Source organism: Malaclemys terrapin, chromosome 10 (genome assembly GCF_027887155.1).
Source record: "Malaclemys terrapin pileata isolate rMalTer1 chromosome 10, rMalTer1.hap1, whole genome shotgun sequence".
Lineage (NCBI taxonomy): Eukaryota > Metazoa > Chordata > Testudines > Emydidae > Malaclemys > Malaclemys terrapin.
This window is the reverse complement of record NC_071514.1, coordinates 81,195,586-81,223,567: the sequence shown is the minus strand read 5'-3', so window position 1 is coordinate 81,223,567 and position 27,982 is coordinate 81,195,586. Positions and strand designations below refer to the sequence as shown.

Sequence of the window (27,982 nt, the reverse complement as noted above, 5' to 3'; positions counted from 1 at the left end):
GGGCCCTAAGCTGGAATAGCCCCCCACCCTACATACTAATAATTAATGGGGGGGGGGGAGCTTGAGCTGCGCAGGGCCCTAAGCAATTGCTTAGCCTGCTTATGCCTAGCGCCAGCTCTGGCTGCAATGAGTGCTAGTCTCTGTGGATTGGCACGGATGGAGGGGTGGGGGCTGTAACAGTTGCATGAGTGCAGGTGCCTACTGGGGGAAGGAGGAGCGATGCACTGCGAGGACCCGGAGAGTAAAGAGCTCTGGGTGTTGGCCAGGCTCCCAGAGGCAAAGAGCTCGCCCTTCCTCGGCCGGCGGGGAGATCCCCCCTTGCCTACCCAGAGGCGGATTTACCCCACCCCCACGCTGTCTGCTAGGGTCGAGCTCCCCGTTCCCGCATGCTGCGAGCCGGCGGGGCTCTGCGGCTCTCCATGCTCCCCTCCCGCTGGGCATCGGGCCCCTCCTCCTCCCTCGCCACCCCCCACGTGGCCCGGGCGAGGGGCTCTGGCCACCCACGAGCATCATCACCCACCCACGTGCTGCTCTGGGGCTGGCGGGGCCCGGCCGGCGAGCTCGGCCTGGGCCAATAGTGTGGGGGCAGAGGGCGGGACGGATGGCACGCGCGCCTCCGATTGGTTGAGGCGATTCCGAAGGTTCCCTGCGCGGGGCCCGCGGGCTGCTCGGCGATTGGCTGAGAGCGAGGCAGGGCATGTCTGAACATTCCAGCCCCGGGGCGCGGGGGCATGGGGCTGCTCTAGGTGCGAGTGGGTTGAGTCTGCTCCGAGCTGCGGCAGCCCCGGCGCGCTGGGAGCCTGGTAAGTGCGGCGGATTCCCACCGGGGACCCTCAGCCCTGTCCCAGCGCGGGGGCTGCAGTCTAGAGAGGCCCTGAACCAGGTGCAGCGGGATCCGGGTAAATCTGCTGGCATTAGCCCCAGCTGCACGTGGGGCTGGGGGTCGCTGTCTCTCTCCTCTTCTCCTGAACTGCCTGGGCTTTGTGCCTTGGCTGGGCTGAGCTGAAAGGAGTTTAGCAGCAGCTGCCTCTGCTCTCTGCATGGGGGGCTGGGAAAGCAACAGGAAGTTGGAGCCAGGGTCTTGATACTTCTATTTTGGGGATCCCTAGAATCATAGAAGATCAGGGTTGGAAGGGACCTCAGGAGGTCATCTAGTTCAACCCCCTGCTCAAAGCAGGACCAATCCCCAACTAAATCATCCCAGCCAGGGCTTGGTCAAGCTGGGCCTTAAAAACCTCTAAGGATGGAGATTCCACCACCTCCCTAGGTAACCCATTCCAGTGCTTCACCACCCTCCTAGTGAAATAATCTCAGATTGCCTGTCTGTCTCTTTTATGCTCCCAGCACCTCGCTGGCTGGGGTGGCAGAATTGAAGTTGGAGGTAACATAGAAGAGGCTGGGGCAAAATCACTGTTGAGATGGAAAGTGATTTCCTCCCTCTTTTGCAGCACATGAAGATTTGGGCTTGTTTTAAAGAACGGGACTGTTGGGAAAGTGGGTTTCAAGTGTAAACTAAATTTCCCCTTAAATCATAGTGACTGAAAGTAGTTAAAGCTCTTGAAGTGGGAGGGAATGGATTCTACACTCTCCTTCTGTCTAAAACAATCTTTTCTTTGAGGCCTACTGCAGGTGCATAGGAAAATAATTATTTTACTGATTGTAATATTTTATCATTTGAATGGGAGCTGTCTCCAGCCAAAATGTATAACACAGACCCTAGCTGAAGGGCACAAAGTGAACTACATAGTGCTTTTCCTGAAGCATCAGGTGTCGGCTACTGCCAGCGTTGAGATACAGGATCTGACGGACCGGTGGGTTGGATATGATCCTTGGATCAGGGACCATATCTTTTGTTTCCTGTATAGCGCTGAATAAACAGTAAGCACTTAATGGATAGCATGGTCCAGTGGCTAGGGCTCTGGAATGGGAGTGAGGGCGGGACTCAATTTCGTACACAGGGTTCCTTTTCTGCCACTTACTCTTTGTGACTTTTGGCAATTTGCTTCACCCTGCCTTGCTTTCCCCATTGAAGTGGAGAGAACAGTACTTGTCCACCCACCTTCTGTAAAGGTGATAGGGATATACCAGTGACAAATGCTAGAGAAGAGCTTATTATTTGTTAGTTAATGATGATCTGGTCTGGCAGGAGCTGGGATATCAGCCTGCATGGAAAGGCAAATCCTACTTTTCCAACCTAAGCCACATTTCATTCTGACTCTATTTTTGCAATTCAGCTTTTCGGAGGTGCAGAATTTACAGTGCCACAAAGAGATAACAGCAGATTTATGGGGGAATAAAGGTAAATTTAGAATTGCAGGGCGGGAGGAGCTCTCAAGCCAGGGCAGACGGCTTTCCAGATGGACTTTAGTTATTTAGCACTAGCAAACAAAATGAGATTGCCTCATTAGTTGTACATGGCCTTTCACTAGCCTTGAGGAGTTAATGTTTAAAAGGAGTTTTTGTTTTTTGACTAAGACATGACTCTGAGAGTTTATGCTTGTTAGCGTATGAGCTCCACAGAAGTCACGTTGCTGGACTTCGATTAGTGGATACGTAGCTTTTCGGATTGCATTGGTCAGGCCTGATGGTCACACTTACTGTAAATATGGCGCTTGGCATGGATCCAGTGTACTGTAAAACACACACGCTCTGGGCCTTTGACCTGCTCTGTGACCCTTAGTCATAGCGGGCAGGGCCTTGCTCATATGAGAAATCCTGTGGTCTTACATGAGACTACTCCTGCGTGCAAGGTGCTACTTGTAAATAAGGGTGGCAGAGACATTTATCAGACAGTGTGGTGAATTTAATATCTCTTGGATGTTTCAAGCAGCCTGTCCCTTAAGTAGAGCAGCAATTTAAAAAACAACATACTTCTGTCCAAAAATGTATTTACCAATTACTGTTACAAGTAGGTCCTAGCCTTTCTGGAACTAAGAGTTTGGAGGAAAAACAATACTTTTCTCTCTTCAGTGTGATTTTGACCACACCAAGTGCTGGCAAATGCCCAGTTTCGCTATTTCCTGTGTAGAGTCAGATCAACAGTTTTCCCCGGTTGTATGTGTGGATCTCTGACCCAGCAACAAAGAAAAGAAAAACAGCTAAAATAACCAAGTGATTGTAGAACCACAACAACTGGCAGGGGTAGGGATAGCCCTGAAATGACACTTTTTAAAAAAATGGACTAGATTTTCAATGGATGGGGTCTCTAAGAACTGTAGAGTTTTCATTATCAGCTTGGTCCCAACCCCACTGAAATCAGTTCTTTCCATGGATTTGGATCAGGCCCTGAATTCATAGATTCATTGCGGTTTATAATTTATAACTTGGCACTTAATTCACTGCAGGCTGCAAACTGGAACGTCAGGTCACACCCTGGAAAGGAATCTATTTAAAAACAAGACAGGAGTGCTACAGGGAGAGTTCACCTCCGGTGAATGGCTGTTTTTAACAGTGCTCTACAATCTGTCTCACTCGGTTTGTTTTCAGACCACGCTATACCAAGCAAGCAACTGCCCCCAGCATGGCTCACTTAACCAACGTCAATGGAGAGCTTCCCAGCGCTGAACTCTGGATGTCCCATAACAAGATGGTCATGGAGCCGCTTGATACCAGTGACCCGGAGGTGAGAAGGCTTTTTTCCAGTGTTTGTGGTGGGGAAAGGGTTGCGTGCGTTTTGGCAGAGGGGAAACCCAAGCACTCGTGGCACGAGATCTTGATTCATCCTCCCAGCTCCGGGACCCAGGCAACCAAGGGGATGTTGATCTTCCTGAGGCAATGACTCAGGCTGGTGGGTCAGTCCAAGTTTGGTCATCCAGTCCTGGGTTGTCACTTGCCTCCACTCACCTCATTTCCCATTCCCTCTGCCACACGCGGCAGCCCCAAAGGGGTGGCAAAAGAGAGGGCTTGGTAGCTCTCCTCACCAGTGATTGGGAGCATTACCTCCATGGTGTTCCCAGCCCCTGCTGCCGTGAGTCTGAAGGTCCCTCCAAACCCAGTGCTCCCATGTGGTGGCCTGTAGCGGTGCCACATAATAGCTCTATTCATTGTCTCATCCCAGATTTCTCAGGCCCAGGGTCTTTTTTTCCAAACGGGATCGGATATTATTTATATGGAAATGAGCACAGCTGTAGCCCTTGCATCTAGCAGCTTGTTCCATGACAATGGAGCAAATGAGAAGGGGAGATCTATAGACATTAGAAAGTCGTCTGTTTCTTTCTTCCAGCCAATTTTCACTTCCATAGTGCCTTGCTCCGTTCAGTATCAACGTTCCTCCAAGTGCTCACTTTTGGGAAACGTCTTCTAACATGCAGGCTAATGTGTGCTTAATTTCATCGTGTTAGGCCTAGGTTATTCCCCCTGGCACTGCCCTAAATAACTTCTCCCCGTCCTGCGTATTCACATCATCTTCCCAATATTTGTGGATTTGTGTCTCCCCCGTCTACATTCCCTTAGCCAAGCTCTATTTTTAACTGCAGTGAGTCAGCCTCCCTCCCCGGGTCTCTTCTTGCTCTTCTCTGCACGCGCTCCAGTCTGTCAGTATCTTTCTGGTAGAACGACGCCCAGTGTTCCAGGTTCACAGGCACAAGAGAGAGGATTCTTGCCTCCCTTGTCCATGGCGGGATGTCTCTGTATCTTTCCATTCTCCCGTCTGTCATCCCACCGCTGCCACCAGTTGTTGCAGATTGTGGGGGAGTTAGGGCCCTGCACCCCTTTTTCCGAGATTTACTGCGACTTTTAACCAGCCAGTAAAGCAGAAGGTTTATTTAAGGACAGGAACACAGTCTTAAGCAGAGCGTGTAGGTACGACCAGACCCCCTCAATTAGGTCCCTCTGGGAGGTTCAGGGAGCTTAGACCCCAGCTTGGGGTTCCCTGCGTTGCACCACCCAGCCCCCACCGAAAACTAAACTCCAAACTTCTCCCGCTGCTCCTCTCCTTTGTTCAGTCTCCCGGGCAGAAGGTGTTAATTCTCCCCACCCCCGTTCCTGGCTTAGGTTACAGCTCAGGTAGCTTCCTTCAAGGGAAGTCCCACATCCCCACTGCAACCCCCCTGCAACATTCCCAGGTCAAATCTGCCCTGCTGTCTGTCGCTCTTTTGCCTCAGAGAGCGCACCTCCCAGCGAGCGATGCTCTGTACAGGACTGATAAGGAGGGGGCTTCTTCTCTCTTAAAGGTGTACGACCTCATCAAGAAAGAGAAGCGGCGCCAGAGGCTTGGGTTGGAGCTGATTGCGTCTGAGAACTTTGCAAGCCGAGCGGTTCTGGAGGCCCTGGGCTCCTGCATGAACAATAAATACTCGGAGGGGTACCCGGGACAGAGGTGTGGAATGTGGGGGGATTCACATCCAAAGGGTGTTTTCTGGGGGTAGGAGAGAGTCCAACCGTCCCTGGCTTGGCTCACTGTCTTTGAGGAAGCGATCGCTGCTCCATGACGGGCCCAAGCAGCCACCGGCTGTAAATTGTTCCTTTCCCGAGGCAGTAACAGACCCGGCTGCACTTCGCTCCTCACAGAATGAGGCCAACGTGGGCCGTCGCCCTGCAGCTTCCCTGCTAGGTCTGTCACTGCCGAGCCTGTGGAGCATCAGGCCGGCTCCTGCCCAGACCCCTGGGGAGAGAAGAGGGGTCCGGTTAGCTCGTACTCTGCCACTGGCGTCGGGGCTGGAAACGCGAGGCGGCGCTGATGCTGTGAAACTCCTGCTCTTCTCGTCCGTGCTGTAGGTACTACGGTGGGACAGAGTTTGTGGATGAGCTGGAGATCCTCTGCCAGAAGAGAGCGCTGGAGGCTTACGGGCTGGACCCACAGAAATGGGGGGTCAATGTCCAGCCATACTCAGGTAACAAAGCCCAGATCCACCCTGGGAGTAGGGGAACGGGGATGGCCTTGCCAATTGCCGAGCCATTGGGACCCCTGCGTTCCAGAACCCAGGCCTCTTCCTGGGCTGGGTACAAGTGGGGTGCTCAGAGGAGACTGCTTTAAAAACCCCTTCCCAAGGTCACAGCCCGGATCTCGCCCCCTCCCCTCCGAGAGCAGCGGTACCAAAGGCTCTGTGTGCTCAGGGGCTGCCTTTCGTTGCAGGCTCCCCCGCTAACTTTGCGGTATACACGGCCCTGGTGGAGCCCCATGGCAGGATCATGGGTCTGGACTTGCCTGACGGGGGGCACCTGACCCACGGCTTCATGACGGACAAGAAGAAAATCTCGGCTACCTCAATCTTCTTTGAATCCATGCCCTACAAGGTAAGGGGACTCCACCCGGCTTCGGAAATCCCGGCTGATTGGGAGGCGATCAGTGGAGGCCAGCAATTGTCACTCCTCTTCCATGCAAGCTACTTGTGCTGGCTTCATGCCCTGCCTGGGGAGCTGGGATTTCTTGGTGTGTCCCCTATTAGCAGAGAGGAGGGTGTGCTAAGATGGTGGATACCGAAGGGTTAAATAGTTTTCCTGAGGCAAATGGTGGTGCTGGAGACTGATGGGCCATAGTACAAACACTCAGGGCCTCATCCAAGCCCCACTGAAGGCATGGGGGGCGGGGAGGGGAGGGTGTCTTTCTATTGGCTGCAATAGACATTGGCTCAGGGCCTTAACCTTCCAGTTGTCTCTGCTGAGCCCTGAACGGGGCTCCGGGCTCAAGTGGGAGGCTTGCAGCGGTCCACCTCTGGTGCTATTGTCCCAAAGGGGGAATGGAACAAAGGCTGGGCCAGCCTCTGAGGGGTGGATTAAGCCAGTGTTTGCACCGGGAACCCAGCTGGCATGGGTGAAAACTTCTGCTGCAGTTGCCCAAACTTCTACCAGTAGCTTCCTCGGTGAGTTGGAGCCGCACCAGTAACGACGGCAGGGTTATTTCAGCAGAGATGGAGCCCCCGATGAAACAGTGCTCACCTGGGTGGAAGTACGAGTTAGCCAGGATCGTGCTACGCTCACCTTTATATTCCAATCACAAGGGACGTGCGAGCTGAGCATCCGCCCGGGACTCAAGAGAGCTGCTTTCTGTTGCCAGCTCTGCCAGTGATTCAAGTGGATGACCCTGGGTTAGGGAAACTGAGGCACCGAAGTGGCTATCAAATGGGAACAGTGATATTTACATCTTTCACATGTTGGTTCCCAGACAGTGTTAACGTTTTAGACCCGCGCTGTAAAGGCTCCATCTTATTAAACATGGCAAATTCTCTCGCTAGCGTGGTATTTGGGCTACCATATTGAGCCTGAATGCCCGTTTGGTTACTGTTCAGTGTGACCCTAGGCTATTAATGACTGACCTTGGGTTCTGGGTTCTCAGAACAGATGGGCGGCGGGGGGGGGGGGGGGGGGGGGGGGGAGAGGCAGTTGCTCCCTCCTGCATTTGGTAACGACTTGCAGTGTGACATCAACAGCTGACTCGACCTGTGGCCCTTTAATGGAGGATGCCAGGGAGATCAGAGCAGGGCTGTGCAGAAGGTTCTCTCTGACAACCCCAGGAGTAGAGAATAGCCACTGTCTGCTCTGCAGACCCGTCACGGAGCTGCCGTCGTTAACCCTTTAACTCGGCGAGGGCTTCCTGGGACAGCTGGGGCGGGCAGTGTTATGATGAGCGCTGCCGCAGAGCGAGATGTAGCCGTCTCTCCTCTCAGGCTAGAGGTGCATGGTGCTTACCCTGCATGTCTCTTCTTGCTGCTCCCTTACCAGGTCAATCCCAACACTGGCTATATCGACTACGACCGGCTGGAGGAGAACGCCCGCTTATTCCACCCAAAGTTGATCATAGCAGGTAAGTGGGTGGGAAAGGAAAAGCAGCTGTCGGAGGCTCTGGGCAGCAGGTAGATTCCTTTCCTCCGGGCTATTGAAAGATCCCAGGCACAGGGCTTAGTCGCTGGCTAGACACTTGGGAGCAGCGTGGCGAATTTCAGCAAGCACGCAGCATCCTGACTTACGTTCTGAGCCGCCTCTGTGCTGACACTGCGGCGACTTGGGGAGGGGGACTAGGAGTCTGGATTCTGGTGTTCTGCCACCACCAATGCACTGCATGGCCAGCAGCAAGTCACTCCCCCCTCTTCAGGCTCCTCAGGGATGCACTGGTTTGGATCTGAGCTCAAGCACCGTGGGTGGGGGGGGGGAAGGATGGGGGGCAGTTTAGCAGCTGCTATTTCGGTGGCCTGGACCAGGTGTCCGCCTCTCCCTGCTGGGCAGTGGGACTTTTCCTGCCTCTTGTCTCACCCTGGCCTCCTATGGCCAAATCCTGGGCCCTTCCCATGGTCTGGCTCCTGGACTTCGAAATATTTCCTCCATGTGGTCTTGTGCTGGGAGAGCTGCCTGACTAATTACCCAGGGTTTGGGCGGGTCGTACAGCCCGTGCCGCCGCGGCTACACCGCTAACTCACTCAGGGGTGTCAATCACACAGCATAGACGTGCCCTGAGGCTGGTGTTTTCTCCTGGCCCAGGCGTCAGCTGTTACTCGCGTAACCTGGACTACGCCCGCATGCGGAAGATCGCGGACGAGAACGGGGCTTACCTCCTGGCCGACATGGCCCACATCAGCGGCTTGGTGGCAGCCGGCGTGGTGCCGTCGCCGTTTGAACACTGTGACGTTGTGTCGACCACGACGCACAAGACGCTGAGGGGCTGCCGGGCCGGCATGATCTTCTATCGGAAAGGTTTGGGCCACGGAGCGAGCAGAGGATGAAAGGCCCCGGGTGGGCCACTGGGGACCTTAGAGCTAGTGCGGAATCGGAGCCAAGGCTGGTCCCTCCTCTCTCTGGCTGGCGGGAGCCATGGAAGCCAAGATTGCAGCTTTCAGAGAAGGGGGGAAAGGGCTTGTCTTTCCCGGGGCAGTATTAGATCCCCAAATGAATGGGACAGCCTGGGTGAGCAACTTGGTTGGCAGATGCCCAAGGATGAACTAGGCGTTCCAGGGAGTGGTGTGGGCGATTCAGTAGGGGACACGCTTCCCATGAAGCCTGCCTGGAACCAATCCCTCAGCGTGAGCGGCCCTCGTGTTCGATAAGATTTGACTAAGTCCCAGGCTGCATGTGGTCAGTGATGCTCCCAGGGTGGAGCTGGACAGGTTTATCATGACCCTCTGGCAAAGCTTCTCTGTCTGGCTTCCCCAGCCGGGCTTCCCTCTCTGCTCTCTCTTCCCTCCACCCTGAGCCGGGCTTTGCCAATGAACCCGGTTTGCCATTCCCTTGTGAGCGCCTCCATGCTGCCCCCTGCCCGGCCTAGCTCAATTCCCTGTACAGGCCTGGGTCGGGGCAGCAGGGATTGAACCAGGGGCTGTGCATTTTAAGGCCTGAGCCTCTACTGCCGGAATTAAGATCTACCTTCATCCCGCAGGGCTGTCGCAGCTTCATCAGCCTCAGGCTGTGGCCCCGTCACCCCTTACAGGGGACAGAGCACCACAGAGTGGGTTACACAGTCACCCTTTCCTCATTCAAATCCCTCCGCCGCTCTCTCCTAAGCCCGGCACCCTCCTGCCTAGCACCCAGCTGGTGCCCGCTTGTGCTTTGAGTTTGCAAGTTCCACAGGCCGTAGTGGGCTCTGCACAGCTCCAAGCACACGGCTGGGGCTCAGCGTTGTGACGTCCTGACTCCAGCCCCCCCGGGGTTAAAACGAGACTGATCTAAACCCACCCGGGTATAGAACACGGGAGAAGTTGCATGAAGAATGAGTGAGCTGTGCCCCTTACAGTGACCATCCCCCTTCCCTCCTAGGAGCTCGCAGCATGGATCCCAAGACTGGCAAGGAAATTCCATACAACCTGGAAAGCCTCATCAACCAGGCTGTCTTCCCAGGGCTTCAGGGAGGGCCTCACAACCATGCCATTGCCGGTAAGGGGCCCTGTAGGGCTGCTCAGGGGCTGAATTTTAGCGCTGGGCTGGGGGGTGTCTAGTTCCAGCCAAAGTTGCAGGGCTTGAAGCAGGAGAAAATGGGCTTGTTGCTTAACGGTGCCCGCTGCAGCTGACGGCCAAAGGGATATTTGGCTCCACGCAGGAGTCCCTGCCAGGCCACATAAGCTGGGGAGGCAGGGTCCCACAGATGAGTTTACAGCCCCCCTTCCCTTCCCCCCTCACCCCACCCGGGACCAGCACCCAGATGAGTTTGCAGCCCCCCCCCCCCCCCCTGCCCAATATTCTGCTGGTCTCTAGTACGTCCTCTTACCTTGTACCATATGGGAGCTAAAATTCCAGTACTGAAGGTGACCAAGGCTGTGCATGAGGATGTGAAGGTCAAGGGCTAGCGACCCAGGGCTGATGGTACCTCCACAGGCAGGCCCCAGCATGAGAGTGGGGAGCCCTGCCTTCCTGTCATTCTGGGTCAGATTCCTCTCTGCCTCTTTCCCCAGATGTACAATGGCCCTACAGCTCAGAGGGCGGGAGGGTTAGTCAGTTTGCAGCAAGGTTTGAGATCCTCTGATAGCCGGCACTGAAGAACAGCAGAGCATCATCCCCTGGCCGAGCTCTTCCTGTCGATCAGCAAGAAGAGCCTTTATTCTGTGGATTCCCACATTCTTCTCCCTATTGATAGAAATAGGCAGCAGGTGATTTTCCGCCAATTGGGAGAGTCCAGATCTACATCTTGGTATTCAGTGCTGAGGTGGGGGAAAGATACCACGCAAAAGACACAGTTGCACTCTACCCATCTGGCCACTGTGCTGGAGAAATCTGGAATCCCGCTGGAGAAATCTCCCCCTGCAGTGGGCCCGTGACGCTGACCCATCAGACCATTGGGCATTAGCTAGTGACATTGTGGCAGCTGTATAAATGGAATTAAATTCCGCCATGGAGTTCACAAGTCCCTTGGGCCTCTCACTAGAGCTGGTCACTAGAACTCGTAAGACACAGCTAGTGTAGACATGGACCCTGCAGCACTGACGGCCAATAGGTGCTTCAGTAGGCCAGGGTTTCATTGTCACTGCTGACCGCAGGCACGGGGCAGCCTGCGTCCCGCTGCCAGCCTGGAGACGCAACGCTTTTCCTTTCTGCCCAGGAATCGCTGTCACTTTGAAGCAAGCCATGACCCCGGAATTCAAAGCCTATCAAAGGCAGGTTGTCGCAAACTGCAAGGCACTGTCTGCAACTATGATCACACTGGGCTACCATGTCGTCACCGGTAAGGACAACTACCAGGTAGCCACTGCATTTCCTGCTGAAAATGAGGCCGTTTCTATTGCCTGGGGTCTGATCCCAACCCTAGTGAAGGCCACAGACTCAGGCTGGGTTGTGACGGTTATAGAAAGTGCCGGAGCTCTGTTATAACACAGCCTTTTAGGATACACGTGCAGGGAGATCTTCCTCCAGCCACCCATCCAGGGAGAGTTTGAGCACAGAGCTTGGCGCACAGAAACGATACAGACGTCTAATACGTTGTTGTGGCCCGAGCCATAGACACAGCAGTGAACCTCAAGCCAATAAGAGGGACACATTAGCTAGTAGGCCTGGTTCCTTTGGACGTCTGATAGTTCCTGTTCTCCCAGCCCTGCCTTTGCCAGAGCACTTCCCTGCCCCATGGCAGGCTACTCCACCACCCTGTGGCCCGACTTTTGCTCCCCGCAGCATTGTGGTTATAACTGCAATGGTCAGTGGGAGTAGGACAGCCCAAGTGCTTAACTTCCGATATCCCAGCCTCAGCGACGTCCAACGCACTAGAGTTCATGTCCTTGTATTCGTCTCCCAGGGGGCTCTGACAACCACTTGATCCTCGTGGACCTGCGCAACAGAGGGACGGATGGCGGGAGAGCCGAGCGGGTGCTGGAAGTCTGTTCCATTGCCTGTAACAAGAACACCTGTCCTGGTGAGGGGCTCCTCTCTCAACTGACTACTCAGCGGAGGTTGCAGTTTCACACCGGTTGCAGCCTGATACAGGGCAGCACCTGGAGAGCTGGGGTTGCTCGGGATCCTTGGGGAAATGGGGCCACTTTGCTAAGTGCCAAAATATGGATTTAGGAGCCTTCTCTTTAGGGCTGCAGATCTGAGGTCTTGGCTGACAATTGAGTGTTGCAGGCTTGGCAAGCTGTGCTAGGCCCCCTAGTGGCCACACTTAGAACTGTTTCAATCAGTAGGGGAAGAGACTTCATTGAAGTAAGGTCAAGCCAGACAAACCTGCTCTCACTTGAGAAACCATCTCTTGGGGGCAGGGACAGATCTCTGCTCCGGGGTAAGAGGAGGAAGGTCTGAGGCAGGCAAGGAGGTTTCCTACAGCGTAAGGATTGAAAAGGGGCAGGTGGCTCTGTACTCGGTGTGTTCTGCCAGACGCTGGAGAGCCACCAAGGACAGCACCTGGGAATGTTCCTTCAGCAGGAATAGGTCTTCCTTTCCCAGTGTTAACCCTTCACCTCCCTGTGCCCTTGGGGTTCTCGCTTGTGAGCTTGTTCTCTGGTAAGCACTTCAGGTAGATTTACTCTGAAGTGTTGTGGGTGAGGCTAAGATTTAGTCAGGGGTATTTTTAGTAAAAGTCATGGACAGGTCACCGGCAATAAACAAAAATTCACAGCCAGTGACTTTTACTATAAATACCCATGGTGACTAAACCTCTGCTCCGGGGGCCCCCCTGCTCTAGCGGTGGGGGCTGACTGCCCCTGGTGGCCCATTGCTCCAAGGTCCCCCAGAACTGCTCTCCCGACAGCCCTCGGGACATGCTCGGTCCTTCCCCGCGGCCAGCTGCACCGGCCGCCCGAGCAATGGCTGGCCCCAGGGTGGGTCCTGGGGTCAGCTGCACCGGCTGCTGCAGCTGTGGAGGTCGTGGAATCCACAACTTCTGCAACCTCTGTGACAGAATCACAGCCTTAATTTCTGGAGGAGCCAGCTTCACGCTGATGCGTTTGGTCTGTGACCCAAGCAGCCCCCGTGCCACAGTTCCAAGCCCAGGGCCAGGTCAGGGAGCTGAATTCAACTCCTCTTCTCTGCCTCATGAGCTTGGAAACACCCGCCTCCCCCAAGCTCCACACCCAGCAGGGATAATTCAGGCTTCACTCTGCTAAGTTCTCTGGTGCATGTGCCTGGGGGGGGCAGTGGCTTTCCTGTTTCGCCATGCAGCCTCCTTATGAGAGCTGGGCAGAGAGGGGCATGTGGACAACCCCAAACCAAGCTAGAGAGAGCTCTAAGATGAAGGATCCCACCCTCCTGCCGCTCCCCCCGAAATAACTCCAGCCAAGACCACTGGTCACGGGACTACGCTTGCTCCTTCCAGTGGCACTTGTGGGAGCGTGGTTCTCCTGACAGGTCTTTTGACACAGGTGACAAGAGTGCCTTGCGCCCAAGCGGCCTGAGGATTGGGACACCAGCGTTGACCTCCAGGGGATTCCGGGAAGAGGACTTCCAAAAAGTAGCTCATTTTATCCACAAAGGTAAGGCTGAGGCAGCCGTGGCTGGCTGAGAAAGGGGGAGCTGTGGCTCCAGCAGGTTACAGAGCAAAGGTTTCTGCTGTAGAGACCTAAGCCAGCTCCTCTTGTGACTCTGACTACACTGGGAGTTGGACCACGGCCTGGGTGAACACTCGATTTCAGTCTGGCTCTGCTGTACCAAAGGCTCCGGGCCGGTCCCGGTGCTGTGTCCACTCCTGATCGAACTTGCCCCTTTTCCAACTCGAAGGCGCTTTCTGAATGGTTGGTGCCAGAGACTCCCCTTCGGGCCTGTAGTAACCTGGCACGAACGGTGGCTGCTGTGACGCACTCAGGCCTGCTCTCTCTGTGCCGCCCCGTGGTGGAAACAACCACACTTCCGCTGAGAACAGCGGATTCCCTGCAGGCTAGGCCCAGTGTCCTCCTGACTACTGCTTTATGGGAGCAGGAGACAGCCTGCACCATGCATTCAGACCCAATCTCCCCTCCAGTGGCGGGGGCTGGAGAGCTAACGGGTTTGTGTTACCCAGGCGATGGGGAGGGAACGTCTGTCAGTCTGAGCCACCCTCTGGCAGCATTAACCGATCGCCCACACAGGGATAGAGCTGACGCTGAGGATTCAGAACGACATGAGCCCCAAAGCGACGCTGAAGGAATTCAAGGAGAGGCTGGTGAGCGATGAGAAGTACCAGGCGGCTCTCAAGTCTCTCAAAGAGGAGGTGGAGACCTTTGCTGCTGCCTTCCCGCTCCCTGGCCTGCCTGTCCTTTAAAACAAGGCAGCAGCTGCACCCAATCCAGAGCTACCAGAGAGCTCTGGGGAAGCAAACAGGGATTGCGGTGCATCCACATCCACTAGGAAAGCCTCTGTTGCCATCTGCCGAGCAAAGAGAACTGAGAGAAATGTGTCTCTCCCCCCTCCCCCCACTTCTGTTAACCTCCTCTCTTCTCCTATGCGTGATTTGTTCCCACAAGGCAGATGGCTTTTTAAAAGTTAATTTTTTGTACCTGTCTCTCCCCCTAGGCTACCCCTGTAGGGCGCTGCCCCAGGCTTGTGGGCACGACCAAGGGGCTGGTAAGCCTCCGTTTAGGAAACGGTTCCTTTTCTAGTAACTGTGAATGGTGCAGCACTTAATTCTTTTTAAAGGATTGAAATTTGGCACCTGATTTTTAATACATCAACTGCACTTTTAATGAGGACAAACAGGGTAGCTCTCAAGTCCAATTACTGACAGATCTGCAAAGATGCCGATGCACCTCATAGACTCAGACTCATAGACATTAAGGTCAGAAGGGACCATTATGATCATCTGGTCTGACCCCCTGCATGCTGCAGGCCGCAAGACCCTTCCCTGGACTCTACCGTTGAAGTCCCCAATCCTGTGTTTTAGTGACTTCAATCGGCTGAGACCCTCCTGCTAGTGATCCCTGCCCCATGCTGCGGAGGAAGGCGAAAAACCTCCAGAGGCTCAGCCAATCTACCCTGGAGGAAAATTCCTTCCCGACCCCAAATATGGCGATCAGTAATACCCCGAGCATATAGGCAAGAGTCTCTAGCCTGACCCTTGTTGGCCATTATGCTGTCCATGTACCATTGCTTGGTTTTCCTTGGCTACTATGTTTTATCATTAAACCATTCCCTCCATAAACTTATCCAACTTAATCTTAAAACCAGACAGGTCCGTCGCCCCCACCGTTTCCCTCGGAAGGCCGTTCCAATATTTCACCCCTCTGATGGTCAGAAACCTTCGTCTAATTTCAAGCCTAAACTTCCCCCCGGCCAGTTTGTATCCATTCGTTCTCGTGTCCACATTAGTACTAAACTGGAATAATTCCTCTCCCTCCCTTGTATTAACCCCTCTGATATATTTAAAGATAGCAATCATATCCCCCCTCAGCCTTCGCTTTGTCAGACTAAACAACCCAAGCTCCTCTAATCTCTTTTCATACGACAGGTTTTCCATTCCTCTGATCATCTTAGTCGCCCTTCTCTGCACCCGTTCCAGTTTGAGTTCATCTTTTTTAAACATTGGAGACCAGAACTGCACACAGTACTCCAAATGAGGTCTCACCAGCGCCTTATACAACGGAAGCAGGACCTCCCTATCTCTACTAGATATACCTCGCCTAATACATCCCAAGACCGCATTGGCTTTTTTCACCGCCACGTCACATTGCCGACTCATAGTCATCCTGCGGTCCACGAGGACCCCTAGGTCCTTCTCCTCTTCCGTTACTTCTAACCAATGCGTCCCCATCTTGTAACTAAAATTGTTATTATTCGTCCCCAAGTGCATCACCTTACACTTTTTACTATTAAATTTCATCCTATTTCTGATACTCCAATTCACAAGCTCATTCAAGTCTCCCTGCAGAGTATCCCTATCCTCCTCCGAGTTTGCAACTCCTCCCACCTTCGTATCATCCGCAAACTTTATCAGCCCACTCTTGCAATCGGTCCCGAGGTCAGTTATAAATAGATTAAATAAGATGGGTCCCAAAACCTCCCACACACACTGGAGTTAAGGGGGGCTGCAGATGCTCAACTTATAGCTAGCATATTTCCAAACTACTGATTCATGGAATGCATGAACAGGCTTTGCTCTGAGCCAGGGATCTATGCCATATTTTAAAGAGATTCTCAGCAACATAAGCTGTTCTATTCAGATTTCCCATGGGAGTCACTTAACATACAGTCACATTTTGTATTTAAAGGTTGCAGTAGGAAAGCATCAGACTTTACTACCTTCAAACATGTTTTGCTAGTTTCAGAATAGCTAATTCACTATCCCACTCTCCATGGGAGATTAACTCTGACAACCAGGTTTCCATTGTAATTGTGATTGGCAAACATACTAGTCCAGATGCAATTTTGCAAGCCTGAGCTACTGAAAGAAACAAATTTCTGGTGCTTTTCTAACTCCAAAGCACACACCACAGACTTCCCCTATTAATCCATGTTCCGAATGAGGTCAGTATTTCAAGCCAACACGTCCAGACAGTTTTTCAGACATCTGAGCCCAAAGCGTAGTTAGGACCATTTTTTAATAAGCACAGTCAAATTAGAATTTAACCACAATGTATGACAAGAATAAGCTTTAAAAAATACAACCAACTTCTTTTGTATTTCAAAAATATCTGAACCCAAATAAATAATTCTTTTAAAAGTACATGTCTCCGACAATTCATTTGGTGTTAACATCTGTTAAGTTCTTGTGCAGCAACACCTACATCACTACACATTACAACATGCGGCTTGGATTTCTTCCAGGTGACACTCGGTCTAACTACTGGTGCAGGTGCTCTGTACCCAGGTACAGACAAGGAACTAGACATGCAGTAATAAGATATCGTGCTTTAAAATAAGACGAGAATTCATCACAGCCTACTCATGGCCCTCAAAGGCAGTGCTTAGCTCAGCCCCATTCATCTCCTGACCTACCCTGTCCCGAGTAGTTGGGTGAGGCCAGATACCCTGTGCTTCTGCCTTCCAGTTAAAATGCATCTCTCAGCAACCAGCATGTAGTAGGTTTATGATTTCAAGCTACGGTAGCAGGTTCTAGGCTCTCACTTTAAAATGTCTTGGCGGTCCAGTCTCTCGTCTGTCACTGGCTGGCTAAGGCTACGTCTACACTTAAAACACTACAGTGCCAAAGCTGTAGTGCTTCAGTGTAGACACTACTCCAATGGGAGGGGTTCTCCCATTGCGGTAGCTAATCTACCTCCTTGAGAGGCAGTAGCTAGGACGGAAGAATTCTTCCGTCGCCCAAGTAATTTTTCACACCCCTGAGACGAAGCTGTGCCGACGTAAGCCCTTACGTAGCACTATTCACTTGGGGTCCAGTGGACAACAGGAGCTCTGTATTTCAGGACCAGCCTCCTTTGCAGCTCACTGAATTTCCAGTTGTAACGCTTGGTCTAGCTTTTCACTGGGACGGTTGGCTTTTGTAACTGCTGTAACCCAACAGCAGCCCCATGCGTGTAGCAGCTCCCTCCCGTCCACTGGGGGCCCAAACCTCCCAGGCACGGAGTCCGAACGGGAGTTGGGCACTCAGTATCTTGCACCATCAAGCTTTGTGACCGCACTGATTCTGCAGCCTAATGAAAACCGAGAAGGGCATGCGCTGCAGAGCCCTCAGTCAGTCCTACGGGCTTTCAAACCCCAGCCACAAATCCAACCCCTTCAAAAGTGCTCTATTTCGATTGCTATAGCACAGACAGTTCTTACCTAGGATAGTTTAAAGGCAAAACAGCTTTTGAGCTGCTTAGAAATGATCACTCCTGGCTTAAGGGAAATCTGAGCACTAGTCTGTGAGAAACAGAGCTGGTGGAGGATTAACATCACCGCCCTCCGTATGGCTGACCATCCTAATGGTTGTATCTGAAAGCATGAGGCGAGGTGAATTAAGAGTGAAGCCAACAATACATCTTCAAACACAGGAAGCGAGAGGGCAGTAATTGCAACCTGCTGTCCTGGCTAGTCAGCAGAAGGCCACGGGAGCCCTTTGCTCTGATGAATTCTCATGTGGGGCTGACAAACCACATCTCCCTGACACAGACAGCACAAAAATCAGAAGTGGGAACCACAGCCAGCCATGCAGCGTGTCGTAGGGTGCATGCTGGTGGCATGTACAGAAGCACAACATGACTCTGGGTCTGCAGGCCTTCAGGGGGAGGGACTTCACTTAGTAATGCACAGCAGCAACTCCTAACCCAGCAGGGTCTGGTCCCACTTCTGGTATAAAAGGTGTGGCTGAATCGCAACATGCCCTGGTGTTTTACCTTGGCCTTTGCAGTGACAATGCCAGTATAAACCAGTTATTGATGTGCATGTCAGTATCAGCAGTGGGGACCATTAGTATTAAGTTCCTAATTAATGAATGGTTCCTGATAGCTGAAGGTGTTGAGGCAACATGGTTAAGGACCAGGTAAAGTCTTAAAGTGCCTAAGCATGGACTCTTACACTACAGTAAATCCACAAACTCTAAAAGCTTTCAGTCAAGAGACGCAACGTGTAAGAGTTGCATCAACTTTCCAACCACTGTCAGCCAGTTCAGGTTTCCGTAGGTTGCCCCCTCACTGGATGAAAGGAAAAGGGAATCACAAGCAACAAGGATCTACCAGTTCAGGTTTAAGACCCACTCCCGCTGTGCCTAGCTACTTTCAGTGGAACCGTCTCTGTGCTACAAGGTTAGCTAAGCCTCTGTTTCCTGAAGCAGGTTTACCTGCACTGCTCGCTCAACATTAAAGCAAATAAAAGTTGCATGTAGCATAGAGGTCCCTCTTAATCGGGAGCACAAGGGGCAGGTCAAATGGTCCAGGATCACCCCCAAAGGGGGGGGAAGATTCTGAAATTAAGAAGAATTGCATTGTGGGAGGTAGCTCAGAGGACTGAGACTGGTGGAAGCCCAACTGCTGCTAACCCCACCTTACAGAACAGTAGACACCATTGCAGCTTTGCACATAGAGAAAAATGAGAATCTTCATTTACCACCTTAGGAGTCTGATTACACAAAGTACAGATAAAGGCTGCTGTAACGAGAAAGTCCCGTAATACTGTATCCTGCAACCATCACCAGCCTGTCAGCTAGGGAGAGACAAAAGTCTCCACGGACTTCAATACGTCTTATCCTCCTCACTCCCAATTAGCGTCAGGTTATTTTTCAGTACAAAGGTGAGGTCTTGAGACGAATAGATTTCCACTCCGTCAATTAATAGGCAGAGAGGTTATGACTGAATCGTATTACCTGTATTATTCACTTATGATCCCAGCTGTTCTTTTTCTACTTGGAATCTTGTCTAGGCTTAAGGTTATTAAGACAAACCCTTGATTTAACAAGCAGTGGCTTCAGTCACCTAGTACATTACAGTGTTTTTATAGAAGTATAAAAATAGCTTTCACTTAGCAGACCCAGTTCACATGCAACAGCTGCATACAGGCGGTCACATTTAGAATCTGAGAAAGAAAAGTTCTTTAAACATGCTCTTTAAATGTGAAAACAATTCTGCAGCGTGGTGCGCAGACACATGTAAAGCTGACGGGACACATGCACACACTGCTCTGCCCTTCAGCAAAAAGCTACTTTATGCTGGCTCCCGACTGCATGCTAAAAATCACAAGCAACCTCCGACTTTAGTGAGCTTGCGGTAACTCACTATTTCCTGCTTCACCTGGTCTCACTATAGCAGTGATACTAACACTTAAGACGGTCGTCCCTCCTCATTGCTTCCCCCAGGTCTGCTTCAGTTCTGTCTCAAAGACGTTTCTCGGTGTGAGGAGGAGTCAGTGTTGCAGCACTATGGACGCTAGGAACAATATGGCTCTAAGGAGCCTCTGTTTGGGATGCACGTTACATAAGAGCGCAGCTATTGCATCAACGGAATCTAAAACACGAACAAACCCAACGCTCTGCATTGCAGCTTCCTCTGGTACATTAGAAATTTACATTCAATTTCAGCACTGTCTCACATAATCACATTAGACAGAGGTTTAAAAAATATATATATACACACACAGTTCAGCTACTCTAGTAAAACCCATGTTCCCCCCGAATCAGACAAGAACAGTGCTATAAAGAAATAAAACCAAGGTGATGTTTTCCACCAAGACTTTTCTCTCACGTAAAAGAACTTTGGGGGCTGGCATTGGATGTACGGCAGTAATCTCTAGCCAAGGGGTGGCAATGGATGAGATGTAACCTCTTCGGAGATTCTCCTGGAAGGAAGAGATGCATGACAAAAGCAAAGCATGAATCCTTCGGCACTCACCATAAAGGCAATAGGAAGGTTCTGGCACAGTTTGCAATGTGGGAGGAGCTTTGAAAGTCCTCACTATCCAACGAATAGGCTCAGTGAAATGCAGTACTGCATGCGGCATCCAGAACTACCCAAGGGATGCTATGGGAGAGGTAGTAGAGAAGTTGCAAAGGCATGGCATTAAAAATAACTAACTTGGAGTGGTGAGACAGAGCCAGAAGCAGCGCTCGCTGCCGCCGAGCCTACGCTCATTTTCCTATCCAATGCAAATCTAGCCCCCGACACAAAACTACAAAGGATAAAACATTTCCTCCAAGTACATTCATTCCAGATCCTTCCTGAGCACCTGGCCTAAAAGGCTCCTTGTCCCCATCCCCCCCTCTGCATGCCGCTTCAGCAGAGTTACACTATTCGTTCTCTACACTCCGAGAGAGCAACCAACAGGGGCCCTTTTTGCTATTCAACTAGCATATTTCCTTCAAGGTTACACCACAGCAGTGCTGCAAAGTCCTAGCAAGCTTTAAAGACTTGGAGGTCTCCTTCCCCATCCCCAGGTCATCAAGAAAAGAGAACGCTGCAAATTAACAAGGCACAGTGCTCTACATTCACACTGAAGGGGGGCCTCCGTGCAGTCTAAGATACAGAAGGACTCCTTCCACCTTTTCGTCTTCCAGCAAAGCTGAGAAGTCAACAGAAGAATACACGCTTTGATCTCTAGCTCATAGGCTCAGCAACAATCAATTCCATGAACCATTAACCAGCACAGACAATGCAAAGGGGCACTGTGAACTATTTAATGTGGGCAGGTAATTTTTAGCCTCCATCATGGTTGGAAGCTTTAATTAATATATCTCAGTATCATCCCTACACTTGGGCAAATGTATTTTGCTGTATATATAAAATAGTCAAAATCCACAGGGGTCATACTTCACTCCTGTCTATGCACTAGCAACGCTGATGTCGCCAGGAAAATGCAAAGTTTTAACTTGAATATACAAGTTACCATGCACTGAGGGGACTGGACGCTACTCGTCAGATGTCACCCCATAAGGACAGCCGACTTCTCCCACCCTCCCTGCGCCATGAACATGAAAGGAATGGTGTTCTTAGTAAGGTTTTTAAAAGTTGACAGTGTCCCTTTAACATTTAAGGATGGAGTGGCCAATATTTTTAGATCTCATTTCTTTGCTGGGGTACAACACATCCAGTTCTCAGCTGCTGGGAGTCGCACAGAAATCAGGTCCCTTCAGACACTGTTTTCTACACAGCAGACTCTTGCTTGCAAATATGTTGACTGCTTTGCATTCTTCCCGATATATCAGATATTTGTAAATAGCCAAGTCAAGCACAGATGATCTTCATCAAAATCAGAGTCCACAGAAGGGCAGCCCAGGTGATACTAAATTTTGTACAAAAAGCTGGGAACGTAGTCAAATCTGAGCATAGGGTTAATACCGCTGACAGGTTCCTGAATGTACTGCAATTTCAACAGCTCTGCTAGGTACTGTACCACTTTGACATCTTCATTCACAAGTCCCAGATGAAGTTTCAGAAAGTTCATCCTGCGAGACACAATGGCTTCCTCTGTTTCGGTTTCATTGATGGGAAGGTGCAAGTGATGGCAGAAGGCGTACAGGAAGGCCTTAGAACACAGCTGAGTTAGAATATTTTGGACATGCATATAGTAGGTGCTTCCTCGTTTGATCTGAGTGCGGTGATCAGCAAGCCTGGACACCAGGGTTCCTTTATAAAGGGGGCAGCGTAGAGTCTTACTGTCTGCATCCAGAATGCTGATGTACCGGCTGTATCGACCCAAGGAATGCAGCATATTAACACCAGCAGGGGAAACCACTCTGCGAAAGAGAAGAGAGATACAGCATGCTAAGGAACACAAGGGAAGCTGTGAAACACTGACAGATGATACAAAGACACGACGTTTGTAGAAACTAGATTGAAAGATTTCATAAACTACAGTGTTATCTTTAAGAGGAAACTTGTCACTTGGATTTGGTAGCAGAGATCGAATGTAGAAGAGCCTCTAAAGGTGTCCACAGTGAACCTCGGCTTACACTGAAATACTCCTGAGGGAATTCTGCGCCAAAAAATTAAAAATTCTGCACCAAAACATTAAAAATATGTACAATACTTTAAAATTCTGCACGTTATTTGTCAATAAATAAATGTAGTCCCAGCATGGCATGGGGAGCAGAGGCCACTGGTGGCATTGAGGTGGGAGACCCCCCCCTCTCCTAGTACAGGGGCTCGGCAGTGCACCTGCACCTGATGCAGTGCAGGGGCTGGGCCTACCCCAGAAACATCTCGGGGCCCTGCCCTCTGTGCCAGGCATACCTGTGGTGGGTGGGCAGGCTCAGCCCAGCAGGATCCAAGTGTGGGGGATCCAGGTGCGGGGTGAGAGGTTTCTGTGGGGGGCAGTGTGGATGCGGGCGGCTCAGTGGGAGATCTGGATGCACAGGGGCTCATTGGGGGGTTCCAGGTGCAGAGGCAATGGGACTCTGCAGGGGATCCAGGTGAAGTGGTTGGGGCTTGGTGGAGGTGGGGTGTGTGTGGAGAGGGGGCTCGGCGAGGGCAGCGGTGTGGGGGGTCCAGGTGCTGGGGGGGCTCATTGGAGGGGTCCAGATGTAGGGTGGTAGGGCTTGTCAGGGTGAGGGTTCGATGGACCTGCTTAACGGGGGAGCCGAGGGGAATACCGCTTCCCACCCACGATTCCTCTATTCCCTTTTCTTCTCCATTCCCCTCCCCTCCCTCCCACATTCGTCTGCCCCGTCCTATTCCACCCGCCCCCCACCGCCTCTTTCCCCCACCCCCTCAACTCCCCCACAAAAAACAGGAAGGCTCCCAGCACAGAAAAGGGTAGCAAAATTAGCACTAGGACCCAGGAGGTGGCTTTCAGCTGCAGAGTCAGCAGAGCAGAGATTCAGCCTCCTTCCTTCAGCTGGGCAGCTTTGCACTTGCAGAAGTGAGGGGGGGAGGCAGTGGCATATAACCTTGTGTGCCCCCCCAAAAAACCCTGCACCTGTGGTCGTCCCCCCGCCCCGGCCGGCTTCCCTTCGGTTTTTGGCAGGGAAACACAGGAATTCTGGGGGGTGGGAGGTGTTCTCCGGGCGCGCTGTCCCGCAGAATCCCCCCAGGAGTAACTTAGGCGAAACGCCTCAACTGCTTCAAAGGACTGTCAGTTCTCAGCCAAGCATCAGTTCAACTACAGTGGTGAGCCAGTGTGCTAACTGCACAATCACCACCTGGAAGTTAAATACTATACCCCTAGGGAATTACTGCTTCCTGCTGACTGGGGGAGGTGGTGGATACGAAGTCAAGTCACTACTATCCAGAGGTGTGCAAGAACTAAGAAGAAATCGCTGGTGAATAGATGCAAATATTGCTACTGTTCTCTACTGGAAGTGAAGGAACAGCCTTTAGAGGTCCCCTTTCCAACAGCTGACCATGTCCCCCAGAATTATTTTTGCTAGATAGTTGCTTTGATGTTGGTGAAACTCTACCTGTAGAGAAACTTTTTGTAAACCATCCTTAGACAAGAGAGTTCCACTACAGAGTCTGGGCATTTCTCGCTGAGATGCGAAGTCAAAGGACATTCACAACATGCAGTCACCTAACAAGTGTGTGTGATTTAACCGAGATAATCATAACCCTAAAACAACTCTACCTAGTGCTCCCAATTCTGCGTGGTTATGGTTGCCTTGTCAGGAGAGGCGCACCCCACCCTCAAACCAGAGGGAAGAGTTGCTGATCTGTAATGGGGTACTAGCCATCCCTCCAAACTCTACTCTCCACCCAGACACCAAAGCCAGAGCACAGTAGTAACTGGTAACACAGTTAAAGAACTGTTATTTTGACTTCCATGGATGTTTGTACCATTCAAGAACACAGCTTAATTCTATAAAGGTAGAAAATGCAACATGCAAAGGCACAGTTTTCATATAGTAGCAAACAAAGTAATACCGTACGTTTTAAGAACTGAATAATCAGATTTTAGAAATATCTTACAGCCCCAGGGAAACCCTCTTCCAGTTCTGCTTTTCCACCGAATATCTTCGCCTAAAGCAGAAGTTTCCCCATAAGCCAAACTGAAGTTTGATCCTTGCAGCACATGGAGCAATTTGGGCCTTTTGTGCCATTTTACAGTGCGGTTTCACTCTAAACGTGTTCCACTGTATTTAGACACATCACTGCAGGGCTCAGGACTTTTGCTTCACTCCCCATCACCTGACTGGGGGGGTTGCTAATACATGGATACAAGGAGGCCACTTTCCCTCTAACTCAAACAACTGCTGTTGGTCAGATGTTCTAGCCTTTCATTTAATCAAACGCACATTTCTTAATAAAAACCTAATGGAAAACTAAAGGCCCATGTGACAAGGAGGACGATTTAAAACAAACTTCAGCTAGAAGAAAAGCTGACTTCTACCCAAGAGGTTCTGACCCCTCTGGTGGGAGCACAAGAAGGAATTCAAAGAGACACTTTCAAGTATTATGGCCCTGCTCCAGCAAAGCCCTGGACCAATACACTTGCTTGCTTCACTTTGCTGGATGGGGCTCTTTGGTATTCTAGCTGTATGATTTCCCATGGACTTTAACAGGAATCTGATGGCTAACACCCAGCAGAATGCGTTGGAAGTTTAACACTTAAAAGGATTTCTGGGAAGGAAAGTACTGGAGGAAATACCACCCTTTACACCAGTGGTCCCCAAACTGCAGAGCACGCCACCGTAGGGGGGCACAGAGGAACATTCTGGGGGGGTATGGCAGGTTCAGGCTCCTGCAGGGGGCGGGGAGGTAGCACCAACCAGCTCCACCCCCAGCAGAGGTCCCAGCTTCAGCTCTTGGCCCCCAACCGCGGCACTGCTCCCGGCCCCTGGGTGGGGTGTGACATAAAAAGTTTGGGGACCACTGTCTTATACAGACACACATGTACACCTAACAAGCAGAAATGTGTAGCAACAAGCCCCACACAATGAAAGTGACTGGGGGGAGGGGGGGGGGAGCGTGTGCTTCCAGTTTCAATAGTATCAATTCCCCTTCAATACTTCCTTTTTTAACGTAAGAAGTCTCAAAAAAGGAACTATTCGCTTGGACCTTTTAACATTAATAAGCCCATGAATCTACTATTTGAAGGAGATCTCTGTTAGTTTACCTCTGCAGTCCAATCAGCTTCCACTTCTGAAAATCCATGATATTCAAAGGGGAAGTGACCCAGTGTTTCACAGGCTTGGCATACACCCCACAACTAGGAACAAAGATGGAGAGAGCAGTCACAAGTTTCTTTACCATTGCTTCATCTTCCCCCAGCACTATTAGCGTCCTTCCACTGAGCAGAGAATATATTGCAGGATGAGCAAAGGGATATTGCCTAATGAACTTCAAGGCATTCTGGCCAGCCTTTTTTTTGTGCCTTTCATTAAAGTGACTGAGAGGATGAGCCGGAGAAGGAGTCTCAGAACATGTGGATGCTGCACTGCTCACGTAGCTTGTGGAGTCTGAGTATTCATCCAGACTAATTCTACTGGCCTCTCTACTGCTTAAGTAATGCGGATCAAGTTCATATGAAAGCAGTCCTCCTGAGACATCATCATGTGAAGAACAGTCTGTGAAGTTCACATGAAATCCCTGATCCACCTGTCTATATGGCTGTGGTGGAATACTGACCACACCATCATCATCACAATGTTTGTGTGTTAGGTCAGGTAGAGGCTCTAAAAAGTTTGGAGACTCTTTCCCAATACAACAGGCAGAATCAACTGGCAATAATTTCTCCTGTTCAGAATTGCCTTCCATCTCTTCAACGTTAGATGGATTTAAACTCGGGCTGACGTGAATACCTCGACCTTCATCATCTGCATAAGATTCTTCATTAATGGCACTTGGGTAGCTTGCTTTAAAATCTTCAGGGATCAAAGATTCCGAAGGACACAAGCTGAGGACTTCAATGCTGTCCTCACTGATGGTCCTTCTGCTAACTGCCTTGCTCCTGACCACCTGTGGACTTGGGTGGATAGGCAAACTTGCCTGGCTCTCAGATTTTGTCAGAACCGCAGTAGACTTTTCTGTTCCCAAAACCTCAATGCTTTCACCGCTACTAATACTCCCTTTAATGTCTGCATCAAGGTATTCCAAATTCTCCCGGTCAAAAGCAATAGGTTCAGTCACTTCTGGTTCTTGGGAATCTTCAATCTCCTGCTCCATCTTGATAGGTACAGACTCCACACTAGATTTGTAAGATTCCAAGCTGATTAACACTTTAGGAATTGGAGATTCTTCCAAACACTTGGTGTTGACAGTGTCCTGATTAGATCCCTGACAACCACTGTACTGTTTTTCAGCTGGTTTTTCATCTAAAACAGACTTATCTTCAAAAAGGAAGTTAGTTATACTTTGCTGCTTTAAAAGTGCTTTACAGATCTGATTGGTCAAAAGGTAGCACACATCGCCTCTAAATATTTTCTCTATTTGATTTAACTGATCAAGAGTTTGGGTGAAAAAATAAACATCACAGAGTTCCTCCAAGGTTTTCAGCTTCTTGTCAAAACATTTGGCAGATTTTGCTTTGATGAGTTTAGGGGTGTAAGATGGCAACCGTGCATAAAGATGCGTTTCACTGGGCTCATCAGGGTTAGAGGTAGTAGAGTCTTGATCAAAGCTTGGGTTAGCTTGATCCAGTGCACACTCTGGCTCATACGGATGGAAATCAGAATCCTTCAGTTTTCTATAAGGATATGACCTGATTTGCTTTAACAGGTCTTGATGCTCAATAATGGACTTTTCAACACTAGCCAGTTCATTAGCTTTCTCAATGGCCTGGGTTGTGTAAAATCCTTTGTCATTTGCCTTCTTCTGTATCTCTGTTTCATTGTGCAGCACAGTCCTGGTGTAATCAAGGTCTTTCAGTTTCTTTTCAAGTTCATTGGCAAAAGCTTTCCTGTTACCAGTCTTTAAGCACTCTGATGCTTTGGAGAACTCTGTAGAGAGCTCCTGAAACTGTTGCATGATTTTGTGCTCGTCAGTGGAAATGTACGCCATGCAGAAAGGCCTCACAAAGCCTCTAGCTTCAAGGTCATAAAGAGTTAGATGGTGCACATAAGCAAAAGCTCCTTCCTTGGAATCTCCCAACACCACTTTGGAATCCTCCACAAAGTTTAGCTTTGGGTAGGAGCACCCAGGAGGGTGCCCCACAAAGGAGGCTTGATAATCCACAGACATGATCCGGAGAGAAAAATAGTTCAGATCAAAAGTGCCAGAAACTTTGGCATCATCCGGGATGGTCAACAAAGGCTGCGGGCCCACTTGCTCTGAGAACTCGGAGATGAGAATGAAGTCCTTGGTGAACTTGGAGCCTGAAAGCTTGGACCAGGGGTTGGCACCGTGGTTAGCAAAGGGGAACAGTGGCACAGAGTACTCCTCGGGCAGGGATGGTTCATTGTATGCCTCCTCTTCAAACTCTTCCTCTCTGGTAAAAGCCACCACATCAGGGGCGCTGATCATATTTATAGGTGAAGTGAAAGGACATGGAAAAGGGAACCCTTTCCCCAACCCCAAAACTGAAAAGATCAACCAAAACCCATCAGGGGAAGAAACGCTTCTCACACTAAAGGAACTGCCTCCTTTCCCAACCCCGGTCCAGGGCTAAGGTCCTCCCACCTCAGGGTCTCTGGGGGGGGGGTGGGAGGGAGTCAGCCCTCCTCATCCAAGGTGCCTGGCAAGTTAGTTCCCCATATTCCTTAGTTCTCAGTCCCCGGGATTAGCTGTCTCAGCCCCAGCCACGCTCTCAGCACCCCTAGAGATCAGCCTCACGCCGTTTCCAGGTACCCCTAACTCCCGCAGTCCTTGGGGCTCAGTCTCAGCCTCTCCCCCACCCCAGGTTCACAGTCACGAGCCCAAAGGACCGGTCCCGC

The 27,982-nt window shown here is 50.9% G+C and overlaps 2 protein-coding genes across 4 annotated transcripts; one reads left to right on the top strand and one right to left on the bottom strand.

Moving 5' to 3' along the window:
* The first annotated feature begins 702 nt into the window (after positions 1-702).
* On the top strand, positions 703-16,474 carry SHMT1 (serine hydroxymethyltransferase 1). Of its 3 annotated transcripts, none has more exons than XM_054041422.1 (13): positions 703-803; positions 3,487-3,622; positions 5,172-5,317; positions 5,716-5,831; positions 6,074-6,234; positions 7,660-7,741; positions 8,413-8,625; positions 9,682-9,798; positions 10,958-11,080; positions 11,645-11,761; positions 13,203-13,313; positions 13,905-13,978; positions 15,260-16,474. In XM_054041422.1, the coding sequence occupies exons 2-13, from the start codon at positions 3,521-3,523 to the stop codon at positions 15,518-15,520; spliced, it is 1,623 nt and encodes a 540-aa protein (XP_053897397.1). In that variant the 5' UTR covers positions 703-803; positions 3,487-3,520; the 3' UTR covers positions 15,521-16,474. The 3 variants fall into 3 exon arrangements, with proteins under 3 accessions (XP_053897397.1, XP_053897399.1, XP_053897398.1); XM_054041423.1 differs by lacking the exon at positions 703-803 and adding an exon at positions 812-899; XM_054041424.1 differs by lacking the exon at positions 15,260-16,474 and having other exon boundaries at positions 13,905-15,213.
* SMCR8 (SMCR8-C9orf72 complex subunit) lies at positions 16,333-27,982 on the bottom strand. The gene is made up of 2 exons (XM_054041420.1): positions 25,228-27,982; positions 16,333-21,913 (listed from the first exon to the last, which is right to left on the bottom strand). The coding sequence occupies exons 1-2, from the start codon at positions 27,570-27,572 to the stop codon at positions 21,460-21,462; spliced, it is 2,799 nt and encodes a 932-aa protein (XP_053897395.1). The 5' UTR covers positions 27,573-27,982; the 3' UTR covers positions 16,333-21,459.